The 22,241-nt window shown below is 42.1% G+C and overlaps 1 protein-coding gene across 10 annotated transcripts in view; it reads right to left on the bottom strand.

The window, feature by feature from the left end:
• LOC129194678 (neurexin-2-like) overlaps window positions 1–22,241 on the bottom strand; it is a 543,165-nt gene that overhangs the window by 140,744 nt on the left and 380,180 nt on the right. The window contains exon 1 of one of the 10 annotated variants that reach the window (XM_054799959.1): window positions 4,558–9,046. The exons of 8 other annotated variants lie outside the window; for them this stretch is intronic. In XM_054799959.1, the coding sequence (XP_054655934.1) occupies window positions 4,558–4,891 (334 nt within the window). In that variant the 5' untranslated portion in view covers window positions 4,892–9,046. Of the gene's footprint in view, window positions 1–4,557; window positions 9,047–22,241 lie in introns of those variants that run through there. One more of the 10 variants, XM_054799958.1, reaches the window with a different exon arrangement.

Raw genomic sequence — 22,241 nt, 5'->3', positions numbered from 1 at the left:
TGCACATAGTGACACAGTGATGCGGCACAATTTGGGATTATAAGGCCACACTCAAACTTTGAAGGCGAGCGCTTTTATTAATTTTGAAGCAGGATGAAGTGGGGAATACAGGGAGCAGCTGACATCATTAGTATGCATGTGTGGTCAAGCTAAACAAACAGACGCAGGGGATTACAAGCCCAAAACTGTTCTCTCAAACGCGGTAGAGCAGGACACGGCAATCAATGCTTCAAAAGAGCAGAAATAAAGGCGGAGAAAATAGACAAAAGAGGAGCATAACACCTGCAGAGAGCAGCTAGAGCGAGAGAGCGTAAACTAAAAGGACAGCGGTGACAGTTGAGAGATCCTGAAGGCCGTTTTAGCTAATTGGCATAAAATCAATGTGAAAATATATTTTTTTTTATCTCCAATTACTTTGAGAGCAACGAAACGTGTTGCCATGATTATGGCGGCAAGCCTGTAATTAACATCAACACAGTGCAAAAATATAGCCTCGCTCATGTTTTCGCAGCATTGCTCAGCATGGGCAATAACTGTCAACTAAAATTGTTGTGTATGGGTGCATTTCCTCACCGAATATTACACTTTTATGGCGTGATTATAGTTATTGACAGTTAGCCTCCATTCCCCTACTTAGATTTTTTTTGTCTTTGTTTTGACTTTTACGCCATTCTGAAAGACATTTTTAATATTGTGAGAAACTTTGTTGCTGTCCATGTACACTTACAGGACTTTCACAGCATTAACTATAGGCGATGCTGAAAGAAGACCACCAATGTATCTCAACTATCCATCCGTCCATCTCTTACCGAGGTCGGGTGGCAGCAGCCTAACCAGGGAAGCCCAAACTTTCCTCTCCCCGGCTACTTCGTCCAGCTCCTCCCGGTGAATCCCAAGGCATTACCAGGCCAGTTGAGAGACATAGTCTGTACAACGTGTCCTGGTTCTTCCCCAAGGCCTCCTGCCGGTCGAACGTGCCTTGAACACCTCCCCAGAGAGCTGTCCGGGAGGCATCCTGACCAGATGCCCAAGCTACTTCATCTGGCTCCTCTCAGTGCGGAGGAGCAGTGGTTCTACTCCGAGTTTCTCTTGGATGACAGCGCTTCTCACCTTATCTCTAACGGAGAGCCCAGCCACCCTACAGCGAAAACTAATTTCGGCTACTTGTACCAGCAGTCTTGTCCTTTTGGTCACTACCCAAAGCTCATGACCATCGGTAAGGGTTAGGAACGTAGATTGGCCGGTAAACTGAGAGTTTTGCCTTTCGGCTCAGCTCCCTCTTCACCGCGATGAACAGATGCAGAGTTCGCCTGTAGATCTCACGTTCCATCCTTCCCTCACTCGTGAAAAAGAACCCAAGGTACTTAAACTCCTCCACTTGAGGCAGTACCTCATCCCCGACCCGAAGATGACACTCCTTTTTCCAGGCGAGATCCATGGAATCGGACTTGGAGGTACTGTCGGCTGCAAACTGATCCAGTGAGAGTTGAAGATCACGGTGACGCTAGCAGGACCACATCATCTGCAAAAAGCAGACACCCAATCCTGTAGCCAACAAACCAGATCCACTCAATGTCCTGGCTGTGCCTAGAAATTCTGTCCATGTATCTCAACAAAAATTGTCAACTGTCCTTCACATTATAATACGCAAGTGAATGGATTTTATCTTAGCTGTACCTAATGTTTACAACTGCTGCCGACCGCCACCACCGCCCCCATGTGTCCTGTCCTGTCCACTGTCAATGGCAAACTGATGCACCCGGTGGTGAAATCGCTTGGAAGTAATCCATGTAAAACATCAAAGAATTCCTGAATCCAAATGAGCTATTTAATCCCTTTAGCTCGATGCAGCGGGGTGTTCGGGTCGGATTACCTCAACATGGCAAACAATTCGCTCCCTGTCTTCCGACTGAGACATTGAAATATGCATAGGTGTGTGTGTGTGTTGTGTGTGTGTGTGTTTGTGTTGGTGTGTTTCCAACCACAGATGTGTTGACAGATGAAGAGCAGCAAATGAGGGCAAACATTAACCACTGGTGCATGAAAACAATGTATAATTATACATAAGTCTGTGGCATGGGTGTACATTTAGTGTTAGAATGAAATAGTACTCACAAATGTAACAAAAGCTATTTTTTAAGGACCTCATTGTGAACCAGCTTCAGACCTATACATTCTAGCTGCTCTGTGCGTGACATGAATTAGACACAAATACATAACTGTAGGCTGCCATTGTGAGCATAGGGTAGAGGGTGGCCCACTAATCACCGGGCAAGACTGACAGAAATGCCACAGTTCAGTGGTCAACGCTCTTCAATTAGCTGTAATCAGCAAGCAATGTGGGTGAGACTCTCTAAACAAACTCTGGCAGCAGCTGCTCATTGCATCTTATATGCAGAGTAAACAAAGGACCTTCATCAGTCTCATCACAATTGATGATGCACATTGAAGAGCTGCAAAGTTACAACATGGGGCTGGCTACTTATGAGAATTTCATGAAGCTAAGTCTGGACTTCCTAGCAAAAGACATAAATACCGGTAATCTTTGTTCTTCAAATCAAATATATATATATATATATATATATATATATATATATATATATATATATATATATATATATATATATATATATATATATATATATATATATATACAGTCGTGCAGCAGTTACCATAGCAACACAAATGCAACACGCTGCCTCCTGTACTGGGGTTTTAAAAGGTTAATGTTGGTATTACATGCTTGATTAATCAAACCATTATGGGTGTGTTCACATGGTTTGTTTGGTCAAATATGAATATGATTATCCAAACCCTGGTGAGCACCAAACAAGCAGCCTCAAACTGCTTGACTGATCCGGTCTTGATCCGCTTGCAAGTCAACTCTGGTGTGCCTGAAATGTGAACACCTCACTGACCGGTGTTTAAAAAAACAACAAAGAGCATGCAGAAATTATAACTATGTACGAGAAAATATGTTGGAAGTGTTGACTCTGTGCTCTGCTCTCTCCCTTTGAGTGTGTGTGACAACAGTGCTCTTTAAAATTGTATAGTGTAGTGTTTGGTGAAATCTGGTAAACATAAAGATAACCTGCATATTCAAGCCAGCAAACGGCAATTTGGTTTGGAATATTTGAGTTACACGTATTATGTGGAAAGCTGACCGATCAAGTCTTTACTTTATGCGTACGTTCTTTACTGCGTAGCCTTTAGTCCAATAACAAAAATACCAGTGTGAAAGCAAGGCCAACCCCACCCAAGTATTATTTCTTTTTGGTCCAGAGTACTGAACAACAGGTTTGAACCCAGCCTAAGTGAGTTTCACCAATCAAACCTCGCTTAACATGTTAGAACATTACAGGGCCAAAATTTCAATTTCTTCTGTGACAGGTCTAGCGAGAGGGAATATTTTTATGTTAATTACAACCATTGAAATAGTTCAGTGACTCAGGATGTGAGAGGGGCAATCCAATTATACAAGCGAGGCAAAGGAGAAGGCAGGGAAATAACAGTGAAAGAGAATAGGAAGAGGACCCTTGTGCCTCATCATTTTATGATAGTTGATAAAATAACAGTATCTGTCATCTGCAGCTCAAAAAAGAAAAACAAGAAAATGGAATTGAGGCTTTCTTTACATCCTCTCATTAGTATGAAGATTGAAGATGATAGTGGATGTTGCTGACATGGTAGAGATAAAGTCGGTACAAAAAATAACACTCATCTCATATTTGCCCCTCATTTGTGTGCACAGTCACACCGCGATGCACGAGGCTGTGGGATGGGAACAGAATATAATAACCATAAATCCAATGCAGCAGTGAGAAACTGATGACACCACTGCAGCCAACTGACCTCACAGGGCCTGGTGATGCTCCTCACACCCCCTCCATGATGCCACACTGATTGATGCTGGTTATGCGTAGCGTGAGAGAAGTGAGGGTGGGGAGGTCGAGAGCAAAAGATGGTAGAGGATAATAAACACTCTTCATGTCTGCAGTCATGTGCATGATGTTTTTGGTGGGAGGCCCATATCCATGTGGAGTTTTTCATAACTCCAGGTGAGGTAAACACAAAAACTCTCCAAACACAGTTATCATCAGAAAAACAATACCGCTTTTCTTGGTTTGTTGTCTCAGTCCTACTCCTGAAAGTAGCCAAAGACCCATTCCTTGGGACATACCAATGGGGTAATGGTCAAGTAACACAGTTAGATTTATGACTGGACCCCACATTGCTGTTCCACCGTTGGAAGACGGACAGCAAAAGCGAAAAAGAAACAGCTTCTGGAAGCGTCATGCACCAGCAGAGAGACATGAATCAAGATGATGGTGGCCTATTGGGAGCTGAGGCAGCGAGTTGGGGGCCTTTGCAGAGATGACACAGATCAATAGTTGGATGTACCTTTGCCTTGCCTTATGTACTCAGCTTAGAACTCATTGCCACCATATATCAAACCTCCGAAGGAAATTAACTCTCCCTGATCCACTAAATCCATGTCAAATATCCACATGCACTTTCCACTCATACTGGTCAAGCCAACAAAAAGAATGGTCTTACCATGGCCCCCACGTGTCAGAAAGGGCATCCGGTTGATGGCAATGGGCACAGTGCCATGCTTGTTGTGGAAGTGGTGGACATGGTGGGTGGTGCTGAGGGACGAGGAGACTCTTGCGGCCACGGCTGGGCACGGGAGCACCAGAAGGGCCAGCGAGAGTACCAGCCGCAGCAGGAATGCCGGACTGGCCCAGACCACGGGCGAAGCTGCCACGGGCCTGGCCACCACCAGGAGCCCTCCGTCCACCTCCACTTCCATCTCCTGCTCCATGAGGGCGGGGCCTGTGAAGAAGAGGAGGCCCCTCCCTCGTTGACGACACAAACTGGGAAAGAACATCTCAAAGGAATCCAGTGCCCATCATCCCCTGCTCTTAAGCCCAAGCAGGGAGGGGAATAAAAATAAAATACTGATTGACAACCAAGGAAATGAAAAGGATCCAACAAAAATTATGTGAAAAAAAAAAAAAAATCCTTCCTGAAAAAAAAAGAACCTCCAAATCCTGCGACAGTCTTGTATTGGTATCCAAATGTTGTATCCTCGAGAACCAAAGCAAGTCGCCTTCTGATGAACTTTCAAATAAAATCCCACCTTTTCTTAGCAATGATTTAACTCCATTTTATCCCCTTCCCCAAAGATCTTGCCTACATGGGGTCAATTATTTGGCTACGGATTTGATGTGTCTCCTCCTCCCACGACTCAAGCCTCTGTGATGAGGAGAAACACTCCAGCCATCCTGTTAGAACTTTTTGTTTGCAGGTGAATGAACGAAGAGCTGGATGATGGCAGAACACACTGGACTGCCAGGCTGCAACGGCAGAGGTGAAGAGAACCAGCAAGACATCCAAATGAAGCTGAGAAGCAGTCCGGGCTTTAGCAGTGAGATAAATAAATTCAACAAAAGCAGGACAAAATGGTTGGCTACCTCCGTGTGCGGTCCTTTCCCCCCCCCCAAGACAAATAAATCAATATTAGTAATGGAACGCTCAGCAGTACCAAAAAAAAAGAAGCGGATTAAAGCATCACCAGAGCAACAATCCTGAGACTTGGGACGAAGCTCCGTCCTTCCACTGGCTGAGGGTGTAATTCCTCTTGTTTGTGCCCTCCTACTGCTTCAGCCCTCCAGACGAGCGGAGGCTGCTGGTCCTCTCGCTGGAGCTCCGAGGCGAGCTGCGGCAACTGCTGCATTTGCTGTGAAATTCATGCTAATCGAATCAAAAGCTGCAGCAGGGAGAGCATCCTTCCTCCTGCCCGCGTGCTTCTCCCGTCTCCTTTTTTTTTTTTTTCCCTCTCTCTCTTTTTAAATTCCCCCCTCCTCTGATCAGCTCAGCTGCCTCTCCCCTCGACGGGTGATTTGCGGGCGGCTCCTCAGCACCAGGGCAAGAAAGGTAGAAGACAGGAGGTGTGGACACACTCAGAGCCTTTGAAAACACAGCGATGACTGTGAGGCATAGCGGAGTGTGTGTTTGTGTGTGTGTGTGTGTGTGCGTGTGGTTAGAGCGGCATGAGAGGTAAGAGAGAGCGGGAGGGAGGGAGTACAATTGGAAGAATTGGAATGTAACAGGAAGATGGGAGGCACAACAATGTGTGAGGCTCACTGTGCACATGAAAACACACATGAAAAGATGCTTTCTTTAAAACAAAACACGCTGCACCATTAGGTACACCTTTGCCTTTATAAAAAATAAGAATGCTCTGTTTTGAGAGAGTGGTATTCATTTAACAATACATGTATTATTATGGCTGTTTGCATCATACTGAGAGCTGTTTCTGATGTGGCTAACTCAGGTAACCAAAATACTAGATGCGTACGCCCCGGTTAGCGTATTTTTCTGTTTATGTTGAAAATTTCTGCAAACATTTTGCCTCAGCCAATATGGCACACGCCTTGTCGTGTTATTAACACACTGTGTTTGTAACTTATTATTACAAAACGTGCCTGTTTGAAGCCTGTTAGCATGCTCTCAAAATGGAAACGGGAACCAGAAGTTATTGTCCCCTCGCTCCGTTGCCTGTCTGATCATCAGTGGTTGACTTTGGAGTTTGCCAAAGCAGTTACGGCACAAGTCTCTCTCAAGTTTTTTATTGAAAACGGCTGCAAAATAACCCACAAGGGAGTGCCAGCATTTAGATGACGAGGGTGAGAAACATTACTGAATCCAAAAAATAACTCATAGCAAAGTATGACGGTGTAATCCATGTGGAGCTCTCTTCTCCTCCTCCCTCGCTGCTCGTCATCGCCATCTTTGTCAACAATGAAGTCCTCAATCAAGGTAAAAGTGATGTTCAGTGTTCATTTATCCCTTTCATTCGTCATTTATATGCATTTTGAATGGTTTTCTGCATGTAAAACTAATTGTTTAAGATAAATAGCGTTTTGTGTCAACATTTTTGTGTGTTAATTAGATGTGATTCATTCGACTTGCATTATTTCTTATGCGAAAAGGTGATTCAGTTAGGGTACATTGTGGGTTTCATCTGACCTGGGATGGATTAATGCTGTTAACCGAGGTTGTACTGTATTTTGGTTATCTGTTTTAGTCATGTGGAAAAAAAAATTGTACAAAAATAGTAAGTATTCTACTCCTGGAGTGCCGCATACAGAAGGTTGAAGCTTCATCAAAACATGCACCCCTACTACTACTACCCTGTGTTTTTATTGTTTCTGACAAATACGCCGCATAGTGGCGTTTTTAAACCCCAAAGTTTGACCCCCATAAATCACCTTGAAATGTATCCCACAGATCAATGTGCTGCGCTACAAAACACCCACAGTAAGTTTAGGGTGTTTAGCCGAATCTCCACCAAATTTGGCACACACCTTTAGGGGACTGACAAGAACTTGTCTGTAAAATGTGAGCAAGATTGGTTGCAAAACATGGCCGCCATCAAGCAAAACATCTTTGCAGGGACATGTGTGAGCCTTAGCATCTAACTGTCCATAAGTATTTGACAATTTGTCTAATGATTGTAACACTTTGAAGATATAGGGGTCGACGTGGGCGGGGCCGAACTGGGCTGCAGAAAAACTTCAGAAGCAAATAAATAAATAAATACAATTAAAAGATACTCACATTTTTTTGAGTAAATAGTTTGTCAATAACTACAACAAATTGCATGTAAAAAAAATTCTAATTGTGTATAATACACAAAGAAATGAATTTTATTCTGACGTCACATCAGGGTCAAAGCTGGGCGCACGCGATCATGTTGCTCATGCTCGTTGCTTCCATGCCATTGAGCCAAACCACATACATGTTTGTTGTGTGCGGGGGATAAGTTGGTTGTTTCGTCTTTTCGGAAATGAAAAGAAACTACCTAGAACTTTCCAGAATGGCGTTGAAGATTTTGTTGCCATTCCCGTTGGACGTGGTAAAAACACACTGCACATGTCACCCACACTCATCCGACACGCCACGCTATTCATCTCTCGTCTGTGGCGTGATATTGTGCTTTTCATATATTGCTATAACCACATTACTGTAACATCTGACCACACCACCAGTTATTATTATTGGATGTCATTAGACACTGTGCACTTATTTGGGAGTGCTGGCATGCAGTACATTTGTCCTGTGTAATAATACATTATTAATCATTTTAAGTTAATGAGCAACAGTGACATGGGGCGATACAAAGACAATAAAATAACAGAAAAGAAAAGTCACGGTGAAACCATATAACGAGGAGGAAGATGCACACGGTGTAGAATGTGGATGTATAAATGATTAGATATGGGACTGAAAGTGGAGCTTGCGGGAGTGCTGTGTGTATGCTTGTGTGAGTGTGTGTCTGCATGTGTGTTGGAGCGGAGCAGAGCAGAGATGGAGTGAGATTGTGTATCAGATGAATCATGGCTGATAGAGATCTAAGCTAAGACTCGGGGAGGAAGAGCAACACAGAGAAAAATTGCCCAAAAACAGAAAAAAGCCAGCATATGTCATCTTCTATGGCAGCAGAGAGGATAGACTCTATAAAGGATAGAATTATGAATTATCACACAGACACACAAACACACACCAGGTGAAAACATCCCAGCGGAGAGGTAGTCTGTCAACATGAAGTGACACCCTTGTGTCCTCATCATGCACCAACACTGAAGTCAGACAAGGAATACACTTTTACACTGCCTACTAGGGTCGGCACGATACACTCAGCTCATGGGACGAGATGATACACGTTGTTGGGTCCACAAGAACGAGATAAGAAGATACTTTAACATTACTTCTAAGAAAGACTGGCTTTAGTGAGTCGCAAAACAATGCTGGTGTATTTTGAAATGGTTTATAACTTTGCATGCATGACCTAAGCATGACACTTTGAACTGTTTAACGGCCTCGTTTACTCCAGATTATTGACGATATTTCTCGTTTCGGGCTGCACGGTGGCCTAGTGGTTAGCATGTTGGCCACACAGTCGGGAGATCGGGAAGATCGGGTTTGAATCTTCGAATCTTCAATTTGCATGTTCTCCCCGTGCATGTGTGGGTTTTGTCCGGTTGCTACGGTTTCCACCCACATTCCAAAAATATGCATGTTAGGTTAACTGGAGACTCGACATTGTCCATACAGTAGGTATGAATGTGAGTGTGAATGGTTTGTCTATGCAATTGGCTGGCGACCAGTCCAGGATGTACCCTGACTCAGCTGAGTCAGCTGGGAGTCCAGCGTACCCACGCGACCCTGGTGAGGACAAGCGGCATAGAAAATGAATGAATGAACAAATGAATTTCCCGTTTTGACAAAATCTGTCTCACAAGAAGAGGATCAGTCTGTGGACTATGGCATCACTACTGTGAATGACAATACATGTAATATGGAAGTGGCAGTGCATGAGGCGGGATTGGAACCGCACATTAAGTCCTTCATGCAAACCTTGCAATCTTACCTGCACTCTGCGTCGTATCTCCCTTTGCATCAATTTATCGTTCACAGCCCTAATGGGAATTGTAGTTCTTTTAGCGTAAACACAAAACTGACCGACAGCTACTAGCAAGCCAAGCTAACCGGCTAACTGCTGAAGTTCAAAGCTGGACCTGGAAATCCAGGACCAGAATCAGAAACAAGGCCGTTGAACGAGAAGGATTCGGTATTATATGGCGCCTTGAAGAGCCCAATGACAGAGCAACTACAGGAAAATGTAGCACAAATCCGGCAATATCTAAGAAGCTTGCAAACACAGATGGGTATTGTACAATCAAAACCTTTTGCTACACAGACAACAAGCGATTGGATTGGAGAATGGAAATGTAGATCCGCACAACAACAAAAGCAATTCCAAATTAGAAACAACTGCTTTTATTAGTCATGAAACAATAACATTAAACCCGACAACAAATAATCAATTATACATATCAACAGCAAAAGTATCCATGCAAACTACAATAACATCAAGCAATATTTGAGTCAGTTCAATGAACCCTTCAAAGTAATCACAGGGCTCTATACTAACTTTTTCAAATAGGGTTACAGTGGCCCCAAATTTAACATTTTAGGAGCGCAAGCAGAAAATTATGGATTCAAAAATTATTTTGAAGGTATAGTGTTTTTGCATATGTCCTTATGGCATTTACGTCTGTAGCCTACATATACTTTCACCTTTACTTTATGAGTTTACCCACAAAAATGTTCGCTCATGCTAAAAATAGAAAGACCAATGTAGAATGCAGCGATTTTAACATGAGTTTATTTTCAGAGATAAAGTTGTGCGTTTAGTTTGTGGAGAGCAGATCGCCATGTTTAGGGTTACGAGACCAAATTCAAAAACCTGTTTCTGTTTATCATGTAGCCCCCAGGGAAAAACCTAACTGCCCATCCCTGCTCTAGAAAGTCTAAGTTAAAATGTTATCATAAACACAACCTCTCTTTATCCTCTTTATCTCTTTATCAAGTATATACTGTAAGCGGGTAAAAATGCTTTTTGTTTATCATGAACCTGTCACTTAGACTACAGACGTTGCATTCAGGGGACTGAGTGGACTGGGACCTCATTATTAGAGAGTCGAGCACCTGCTGCTGCAAAGAAAAACAAGAAACGCACACACACTAATACACACAGGGGCGGCTGCAATGTGATGCAATAGCCATCACCCAGAGGCCAGGAGTCGTGCACTTGAGACTGGAGACACTGAAATGAAGTCCACCAGGAGAAAATACTCTCATGTTGAAGGAAGGGAAGTGTGATAGACATGAGATCCAAACCTTGCATCATCGCTCTAGTACTGAGGAAGGATTAGAGCATTGTACACATATTTAACTGGACCACAATGACTACCTGCAGTGGTGGCCAAAGACAAAGGAAGGGTTTGGGATCTTTTCATCAAGGTTAGCAAAATGGGACAAGCTGGAAGGTCATCAATTTTTAACTCCTGTATCCTGTCTGTGCTATTCTCTATTTGGTCTCTCTTCAAAATAAGCCACCTGGTGTAATGATATCATTGCAGTGTGTGGCCGGTGTTTCAATCCCATTTCCAACTAATCCCAATACAACTAGGAGCAGGAAGAAGGATATGCAAAACCTGTGAAATAACCAAGCTTATTTGTCCGATTACCTACCTAGTTTAGACAAAACAGTTTGGCCATTTAAAGCAGGACTTCCATTAGTCCTCATTCTGATTCACATCAATGCAGCACGCTGCTCTCTTTCTGGGCTTATAATTAAAGCCTCCTGGTCATCCACTAAACCCACATCCATCTTCCTTGACTGTGGCCTCCAAAAAGGGGCGGCAATGGTGACATTACAAGCTATTTATGGAGCGCTAATGGCTGCACTAAAGTGCACAGTTATGGAGGGAATCCACTAGCAGGCATTGTGGCCACTTGAAAGGAAATATGTGGTTGAATTCATCTGTCTTCCTGGCGTGTAATTGAACAGAGAGTGTCAGGAATAATGAAGCATACATTCAATGTGGGGAAGTGTAATAGGATTAAACAGGAATAGTATGATTATTGCTTTATTTAGACAAAGCAAAACATCCAACATCCATGCAAGGTTGGAGAGAAAACAAAGCATTGATCACTCCCCTCTCTCCCAGCACCAGAAATGCCAATTTCTGATAGGTCCCCCTAACAATCGCGCTTAGGGTGACATTGCCTATCATGTGTCAGCGATGCTTAAATGGCTGTTTGGTAATTACAGCGATCCGATATGTGCCAGAGGTTAGAATTTGTAAACAGGACAGTTACTGGCTTACTCGTGAACATGTCTCATCAGCGCTTTTGTTCAGCCACACTCGAAGCAATGTTCGCATGAAGAGAGGTTCTGCCCGCAGGAAACACATGCATGTGACACTTGCCGCGTTGTTTACAATGAACTCATTAGTGTTTTTAATGCTGGCTTAGAAGTTTGCGCCTTACCGCTATTACAGCATTGGTTCTGTTGCTGCTGTGTTGTGCAGTATACTTAATTAAAGGGAGTTGTTCCTTTGCCAGTTCGGTACTTCTGGCATAGTTTCCTAAACCGGTACTTAAAAGAAGGAAATCATATGTTTTTTTGTTTGTGTTTCAACTTCACTCTTGTGGGCGGGGGCTTCTCTGAGTGATGTTAGAAGCCTTTTTTTCGGTCAGTTTCAAATGCTGGGCTGACAACTTCCACTCTCAGTTGCACAGCTTGAAAAATCTTTCAACACAGAGAGGAAAGAGTGGCTTTAAAATGTAAGTATAGCTTTTTCACTCACAGCATCTAACGCCAGATATGTAAAGCTTAGTGTGATGTTTGAAACTTAAATTTGTGTTAAAATACGAGACCTTGATCATAATGCTGATGCGCCACCATGGTGTACGCTTCTGGTTACTACCGTTTCCGTCGGCAACGGTGGCAATATGGTACAGAGTTTCAGTATGCATCCCTGGGGATGTGTAGCAATTTAAATAGCAAAAAAGTCAACTTTATAATGAGGTGTTATTTTAGAAAAAAAAAGTGCGGTACATGCAAACTCCAGTGCAAATCAAGTAAACAGTGTGAACAGTCAACAATAGTGTCCAAAAAAAAAAAAAAAAGGTGGAATGCCTTATTTATGTTTGTTTTTTGAGTTAGGCTTCTTCCTTCCAACAATGACTGTTGCCATTAATGTTGTCAGACATAGGAAATAAATGAATACATTCCCACTTTCATCGGGAACAACATTTAATGGATGCTTTCATGGAATTTTGTGGAAAATGGTTTTTATTTTGAAGGTAATCCTGTTAATTGTATATGTCCCCCAATTATGCCAAAGGTAATTGGAGTTCTGTATGTTTGTCTTGACCCTGACCCAAACACAGGCTGACCCATCTATACACCAGCTCCGTGCAGGGCCAACCAGTCTGATCCTTTGCTGTGTGCAAAATAGGATGTGCTGGCACGGTGGCTGGCTGTGATAAAATTCCTCTCACCCCTACTGATGTCTCCATTGCTTCCTTCCTGCACCTCCAGCCATCTATCCATCCCAGCCCACCCAGCCCAGTCTCGTCGCCCCCTGCAGCTGTGAGCCCAGCTGTCAAAGCCAGATGGGCACAGCTCTCAGAGCTAACCCCACCTCATCCATAAAATCCATGGGCCCCCTAACTCTGAAGAAACTGGCCCCTGGAGCTGATGGCTGAGAAAAAGAAACAGTTCATTTTGAGATTTTTTTTTTTGGAGCTCATTCTTCCCTTTGCCGAGAAAGATTTACACTTTGAAGGGACCTGACACTATTTTGTGCATCTTGCCATTGTGGAGGCAATAATCGGGATAAATGCTCAAAAGGTGGGTAGGGAGGGAGAGTGCCTGCTCACGCCATCCCAGAATAATAGGGGTTCACTGTAATCTCCTGCACACAGAGACATTTTGACACGGATTCGAGGATTTTACATACGATTTCTATAGCCAATGAAGGCCTGAGAATAGTGCTGGAGACAAGGTGGAAAAATTAATTTCTAGTCAGCATATTTCTGGGAGAGGTGTCCAGCATTCACAATAAAACAACCTACAATCTTAATGCAAGCGGAAGAGAGTCTTGCGCAGCTACTTTTCCGAAACAAACAAATCTTTGGCGATGTTGTTGTCTGAGGTGTCTATTGAATAAAAACGGAGATAAGGAGCACTGCTCCGCCCTCGCCCCTGCCGTCGAGATTTTGCTGCAACAAAAATGACAAAGCTGCAGGATATCACTGGGGAGAAAATTGTCTTTAGTGCTCAACTTACAGTACATGGCTTGATATGCGGGAAAATATAAGACTGATAGCATCACATACAGCCTGTTATATATTATCATGCAAGCTGAACATAACACATTGACTTTCTGCATAATGTTCCTGCAATAAAGTAGGGCGTCGGTCTGTGTACAAGTTTTGTTCCAAGTTTTGCAATGTTAGTCATGTTCTAGTGTAAGCCAGAATGTATACATACATTGACACCTAAGTCACACACACTGTACACGGAACACATTAAGGAGATAGTAAATACAGCAATAAAAAGATGAAATACAAGAATTTATTTCCTGTGGTTGTCTTGCACATTAGAAGGGGCGTTGCAGGAAAGGGAGAGAAAGGCTTATTAGGAGGTGGAAGTCTCAGTTATGATACCACGATGCTTCTTAGTGATCACTGTTGCTTTTATTGGAGCATATCCTTACAAATGTTCAAAGATACCATCTTTATTCTTGATGATGGTTGTGACACTCCAACATCTTGGACCAGGGGTCGGCAACCTTTACCATCAAAAGAGGCATTTTGCCTCCTCTTCCAGTAAAGAAAAATAATCTGGAGCTGCAAAATATTACACAGTTTATAAACGTTTAAAAAGTTCTCATCTTTGTGTAATTTTACAGAATTTAACAGAAGTGCAGAGTGCATGTGCAACTTTGAAATGATTTGAACTACAGTATGTAAGCCTTTTTGAGTCGTTCCTGTATATGAGTAAAACTAAAACAAAATGTAGCCAACTTGACCGTAAAAGAGTTCACATATCTGCATTTAAGTACTGTCTGTATCACTTGAATATGCTTGTGCTGAATTAATGTCATCAATTCGCCTACTGGTGTTTGTTGCCATTCTATTGGTCCTGTTCTTGACTGCCTTTGCAGAGAGAGGCATTTCGTTCATTTTCTGAATAATTTCCCTTTTATTATTTTAATTTGCAGAATAGATGCTCTGATATTTTTATGAACGATTCTTTCCATCTGCGAATAGCTTCCTCCTCACGATCTCATGTGCAGCGTCAACACTATCGGCTGTAGTCGAGTTTGGAGCGTTCATCCCCTTCTTGAAAATATGTTTGCTCTGCTCAACCTTCTATAGTACAGTAGTTCTGAAATCACTCTTACAGCCACCTGCATTTGGGCACTTTTGAGAAAAAGCTGAGTGCTTGTTTTGAAAATGTCTTTCAACGTTACATTTTCAGATGTCTTCTTTATGCCTCACTGCACACACTGCCCCCCCATCCCATTCCCTTGCTTAGCCAATCAGCAGTCAGAACACCGTATAGATGCATTCATGGACTTGTGGTGAGTGACATTTGAAACTCTTTTCGAACATGCACATTTCCTTGACTTAAGTGTAACAAAAAATCAGCGAGCTGTGCTGAAGGGAGCCGCGACAAGGGTTGCCGACCCCTGGCTTAGCCCAACCAAGTGACCAATGTCGGTCGGTATCTCTCCACTTTCTAAACGCCTTACAATGTCTAATTCACTTTTCATGTTGCAATCAGAAGAGTCTGCCTCACGCTTGGGAGACATAATGGAGGTTAAAGTTAACGTTTTGGACAATATTGCTAATTTATGTGGGTGCATCGTAACCACGGAACGTCGTAACCTGTATTGCATATGTCTTAATGCAGTTTGAAGTTTAAAAGGAAATGTAGCCTTTGGTTTGTGCAGGCCACTGCTACGGACCTTCTATGACACCGTTGTGGCTTCTACAGTGTTATATGCCATGCCATCGTATGCTGGGGTAGGGTAGGTAGCATTAAGGCTAGAGACAGGCAAACACTGAATAAAGTGATTAGGAGAGCTGGATTTGCCCTAGGCTGCCCACTGGACACCATCGTGAAGGTGGCAGACAGTAGGATGTTGACTACGCTGACATCCATAAGAGACGACTCTTCTCACCCTCTGCATGACACTGTGGAGGCCCCAAGCAGCCCCTTCAGTAACAGACTGCTACATCTGCAGTGCAGAAAGGAGTGCTACTGCAGGTCATTCCTCCCCACAGCCATAAGATTTTATAACACACAGTTGTAAACAATCTGTTTACAGGTGGCACTCGGTTTATGGCGTTCCATGTTTTGACGTCACGTGGTTATGTACACGCTCCCACAAATGAATGTAAAACTTAACTTTGGTCCGTAAAGACGAGTCGCTTGGAACTAGTTACACCGTTGTGCACTATGGAAGAATACACTATGTGCTCAATATTGGCTGCACTTATCTTAATCCCTTGTGTCTAAGTATAAGGATTGTCTTGTAACGTCTACTGGGACGTTACAAGGATGATGATGAGGGTGTCAATCAACTATCTCTTTACTGCACAAACAAAACAGGCTATTGTCTGCTTAATCACACCAAAACAACATCAGCAAACTCAACTGTGCACGCAGCCACGAACACAGTCAAGACACATTTCAAATTTCATTTTTTTTTAATTACTGTTTCATTTCATTCTTGTATTTAGTGTTTCTTTACTGTAATTGATGTCCTTCATGTGTACACTGTGAGTGACTTAGGAGTTAACTCATTCAATCCCAGCCATTTTTCAAAAGACAACAAGCCATTTTAGATGATTTTGACTGATCTTTCAAGGCAAAGAAAATTGTACTTTATGGCTACATAAACATCAAACCTACCAAATGCAAGATTAGACTCCTGTCTTCCATCAGAAATAAAAAGCTTCTTTCTGCCTATTTCCGTTCTTGAGTAATCAGCAGAACATAGGTAAGTTTCAGGAAAATATCAGTTCCCGACCAGACCAACTTTTGTGAAAAGATACATTTCAAGCATAACTTTTGACAGTTCAGATATCTAAACAACTACCACCAACATAAACAACACAAAAAAGGGGTTGTTTTACACCAAAATAATAATTTACAAATATAACACCATGAATTACTTGTCTATAGCAGCCACTAGAGGGAGTCTGCAAAAGTGACCGCTATAGACAGGTGGCCTCTATAGACAGGTTGGCGTCCAGTTTGAATGTTGACCAGTAGAGGAAAAAAAAGAAAAAAAAAAAGGAAAAAATAATAATAATGTTGACCAGTAGAGGGCACTGCGGACTGTGGATACAAGTTGTACAGCACTACTAGGATTGTTATTATCATGGTTCATGGGTCATGGTTTTAATTCATCGTGAACATGCATGAGTCAAACAGTCGCACATCACATAGTACAATTCACAATTTTGCATGTCCAAAAAGGAGTAGGAAGAAGCAAAGCTTATTTAATCCTACCCCTCATCAGTTTCACATCAGTTGCAATACTTTTATTCACCTCTTGTTCTTCCAAGTGTACTTTGTAGGTCTACATGAAAATGTAGTGCAATCATAGCCAAGGTTTTTACTTACTAAAAGGAAGCTAGAGGCTTAATAATAACTGATAGAATGTATCCACCACCCACAGAACAAAGCTGTGCTAGTACGTAATGTCTTACGCTTGTTTTTAATATTTTACTTTTTACCGCTTTAGTTCATCAGGAAGTGACGGGAAGTGACGGTGGGCGTCCCGAGCAGGAGAGCTAGGCTCAGTGTTAGCTGTGAGTTTCGAGAGAGTTGGGAAGTGTGTTTATGTTGGCGTGGATGTAAAGTCCTGCAGTGTTCTCCGCTGTTAATAAAGCCATTAAAGTGCATCGGCGACGTGAGTCTCTCCTTCCCCACAACAAGCGGCATTACAGTATTGACCAGTGCACACCAGGAAATAAACGGTGTCATTTCTTACAGGCATTGCCGGGACAGCTATGTAGTGGGACTTGTTTAACCTTTGCCTTGTGGGCAAGCAGGAAGGAGAGACGATGCTGAGAGATGTGTGTGTGTTCTGAGCTGCTGTCTGGTGGCCGCGTTCAATAAATAAAGTTGGCAGAAGAAACAGGAGAAGTTTCCTTCTTTGCTTCGGAGCTGAATAACACTGTCAAGTTAACAGACGAGTAGCGAACGGAAAAGAAGACAGCTTTGTTTGTGTCAAATACAGAAGATGAGGACTTTGATGGATTTGTGGATGAGGATTGATGAAAAATAACGTGAGTACATTCTAAAATATTTCAATTAAGTACAACCGAACTCAGTTTTGCTCCCGCTGCCGCATGCATGCTAGCGTATGTTTTTTTTTTTATTGTAGCGTCGCTGGGAGCACGTCCTGTTCCCAGCCTACTTTGCGGTAATGTTTTGGTGCAAATGCTCTTAAAGTTACATGTTTGACCAGGAAATAGCAAGCTCAAAAGAAGACGGCTTTTTTATGTGGAACAACTAACAGTTTGTGTGGATCTTGTGAATGATTGTGACTGAGCTAGGACTCAGTAATTAAAGTCTACACACGACGGCTTCATTGATTGAAAAACAAAACTTTTTTGTGCATGAAGCTTCTACTTGAGTTGGTAATTTGGCCGCTATATGCAGTCAGATATTGACCAAGGGAGACAAAATGGGTGGCCGCTGGCCGCGTTGGACAGGTGACTGCTATACACAGGGTCTATAACATGTAAATTTGCTGCGGGGGATTTTTCAGTGGCCGCTATAGGCAGGTGGCCATTCTATAAAGGTGGCCGCTAAGACAGGTTTGACTGTATTTACAATTTCCACATTTGTAATTGAATTATGTGTGTGTGCGCGTGTGCATGCGTTAAAATTTCCTTACAGTGCGTAACGTTCTGCACGCTACACTCCTCCATTTTCACTCACTTCCTCCTTCCTGTCATGTGAGTTTTTCCTGTCCGCATGATTTCTGCCGAGCCCTCATCAAATGCACTCCTGCCACCTTCTACGGCTTAAAATTGCTCTGAAGTGAAATCCATTAGCGGGGAGTCGCGTCATCACCTCTTTTTGCCTCTCGTGCAAAAAAACGTAAAAGACGTATAAATACGTTGTTGGGATTGGGCGTTCGAGTTTATAAAATTGTATAACTGTGTCTTTGGTATTGAATGAGTTCATTTTGGTGTAAGATCCAAGTACACCAATTCCACTTACATAACAGTTTAGGAACGGAACTCGTATGTGACCCGAGGACTACCTGTAGAGGGCAATCTTTTTTTTTTCTGGTGTACAATATGTGTGCTCTGTCTGTAATATGTGTGTTCTTGTAGCGTTATTAGTAAGGGTGTAACGATTCATTCACTACATCGATGCATCGATTTATATTCCTACAATTCAACTACATCGATATGGGTTCTCAAGTTTCCATTCAGGACAACATATATATCAATCTACCATCGTTTAAAAGGTAATCAATCAATTGAATCGATACTGGGAAATAGAGCATTGGATTTAAGCATGGCAGGCTTCATATGGATGTGTCTTTTTTAGCACTTTTAATGATAAAGACGTTAAACGTTACTCGATTCAGTCTGCCTGTCTGTGACGTTGTCGTCTTCCGGGTATGTGTGGTCATGGGAGTTGTAGTGGATCTGCGGAACACAGTTGATTTGCTGCTTCTTATGCTGAGTCGTACGTCAGGGTCCCCGCCATATTGGATGTGGCAGGAGTCAGAGCGGAGAAGATGCCGCATTCATGTGCCGCATGGAAATGTACGACTTGTTTTACTGCCCAAGCCAAATCCCTGGGAAGAACCTTTGACAGGTAAGACTTACCAATTACCTTTGTTAGTATTTGGCCGATAGACTGCATGATTTGGCCATCATAACATCGTTTTGAGCGCATAATTTGCTGATGTCGGTCATGTGTATGCCTGACACACACGCACACACAGGCACACACAGTGCTGCCAGAACAAATGTGGAGTGATGAGATGAAGAATGTGGGATAGTTGACATCACTTTGTACTAGCAGAGATGTGACTGACAGTGACTGGGTGATTGATTCAGTGGAATATAAGCATGAGTTATAATATGTTCATTCGGCCCGTACGGGTGAGAAAGTTTCACCACCTAATTGAAGATACAATACCACACTCATTTGCTGAGAAATTTGTATAATGCCCCTCACCTTTAGGTGCAAAGTGCAGGTTTGGTTTGCACTATTTCAAGTAAATAATTTATTTTTATTGCATTTTTAACTCATTTTTTGTACTCACTGATAATTTATTCTTAAGTACGTCCGCGTTATTCATAATTTATACCGGATTCCCTTACAAAAAACAACAGGAGTCTAGGAAACTTCACCTGCACTGTCCACTATCCAGGTATTTATTTCACAGTCACACTAGTTGAATTTTTGGCTAAAAAGTTACTGAATCGATTTAAAGCTACTGGATCGTTTCGGATCGTATCGTTCTACATGAACCAATATTGTCCTTGAATGATATCGGCAACAACAAATTGTGATACGAATTGAATAGCCATTAAAAGGAATAATAACACCTCTAGTTATTCGTTCTTATTTTTCCAATCTTGTTGTATTACTTTCATTACATTTTCATTATTTCTTTTTTGCCCTATTTATATGTACATTTTATACTGCAGCTACAAAACTTCCTCGATTTGGGATGAATTATCCTGACCAAACAGTATATAATGAGCTTCTGTGGCCTTTAGAAATAATGCTGTGAACTTTAAAGATGGGTTTATAATGGTTATTTTAGCCCATTACACAATACTAACAACATATTGCTGCACCAAATGACAACTTTGCAGGATATACTGCAGAATTCAGCACTTCCCTCAGGAGACGTCATACAAAATTATAATTGAAACATTGATTTGGGCAGCTTGCTATTAGAAAGACGGCAGTCTAGTGGAATAATGTGATGCTAGATTTGTAGATTCATCTCTGTATAAATATCACTTGGCTCAGCCTCTCCGCTCCTTTGCCTCGATGTCCCACTCCCCTCTTGATATTTATACCATTTTAATCCTCAACGCTACCACAAACACCACCAGCTCCGAGCATGGAGTTTTTTTTTTTTTTTTTTTTTTTTTTTTTCCTGTTCTGAAAACCTCTAGTCCTTATAATTTCCCACCTCTGGGAGGCACTTTTGTCATAATCCCTCTTTCTGATGTCAGCGGCTTCTTCTCGTGTCATCTCTTATCTATGAGAGAAAAAACACTTGAAATAAACACTGATTTACCCCTCTGAGGAAAATATTTCCTCCAAGTTCTCTGGATACACTTTCCCTTTTTTCTGTCACAGAGCAGAAACAGAAGGTCGGAAATATCCTTTTAGGTCATACAGTATGTGTGGGGATGAAATAGTGGAAGGGAAGCAGGACTTTAGAGGATATGGTGTCTCTACAATGTGTCAGTCGTCATCACACACAAGCCAGATCATACAGCCAAACCATCCAAAATGCATTAGGAGACTGTTGTGTGTGCTGACCACATTGTTGCACAATTTTTTCACTCAACGTGAACAAAGTGTTTTACACTTGATTTTGAGCCCTCCTGACATTTCCGGTTCCCTGAGTTAAAAGTAATCTATGACACCACTTGTGTGGATGGCATTTTTTTATTTCTTATATATATTTGTTTTGTCTGTGTGCGTGTGGGGTGTGTGTGTGCATGGGACTTTTTAGAGCTATTTGCCAATTCACCCTTGGCCCTTGAGTGGGGCTTCCACAATCCCCCGGTTGTTTTTTCATAGAAGTTATTAAGGGTCACTATGACTATTTTCCACTCGGATAGTTCTTGGAATGTTTTTTTATATTTCTTTTAAAAGGGAGACTATATACAATGTAAGTGCTCCAGCATTTGTAAAGGGAAGAATACTCTCCATGTACATTCGTCTCTCGCCACTTTGAGGCTCAAATCTTGCATTTTTCATGGTTTTTCAAAATAAATGTATAAATTATCGCTGTTTCGTCATTGAATAAGGCCTCCAAAAATACGAATTTTTAATATAATTCTATATATCCTTTGCCTAAATGAAGCCTTTTCAAGCATAAAAATGGCTAAATGAATGAAAATACAAACGTAAGGCATTCAGAAGACGTGATATGCAGTGTAAAATCTGTGACTTGTTGTGTGTGCCTTTAAAAAGCGGGGGAAGTGACAAACTTGGGAAGTGACATGTGTGGCATCAGCTAGGTAGAGTTGACACTGTTTAGCTGAGTGTTAGCAGTGTGGAGAGCAGAATAGCGTCTTTGGTGGAGAGCGTGAGAGACTGGCATGAGTTTTGGCCGACAGCAGTTCCTGTGTAAATGTTCCCTGCATATGTGTTCTCTGCTTGTTAATAACGCCACTGACGTGCATGGTGAGTCTCTCCTTAACCACAAACAGCAGTATTACAGTCGTATTCTACACTGGTCACTTGGTGTCAGTAACGTTGCATTGATGACACAATAGCCACCGCAGGAAGCACACTGTCAATGCTAATGTGTGAGTCATGTCTTTTTATGTATAATATGTCTATTTTCAATTATTCCATCTACTATATTGGGCAATACAAGTGTATGCGGTGTTATTTCATGTCTAGAGGGCTCTAATACAGCGTAAACAGTTTTTCTATGCTCTGACTACGACAATATTCCATTTATAAGAAGGAATCTTACTTTGCGGAAGTTCACTTATCTGGTCTGGAACCAATCAAGTGCGATAAACAAGGGAGTAGAACAAAACCTTATGTAAGTAGAACCATC

This window comes from Dunckerocampus dactyliophorus, chromosome 15 (assembly GCF_027744805.1).
Source record: "Dunckerocampus dactyliophorus isolate RoL2022-P2 chromosome 15, RoL_Ddac_1.1, whole genome shotgun sequence".
In the NCBI taxonomy this organism is placed as follows: Eukaryota; Metazoa; Chordata; class Actinopteri; order Syngnathiformes; family Syngnathidae; genus Dunckerocampus; species Dunckerocampus dactyliophorus.
Note: the sequence above shows the minus strand (reverse complement) of the source record. Positions and strands in the feature narration are given on the sequence as shown.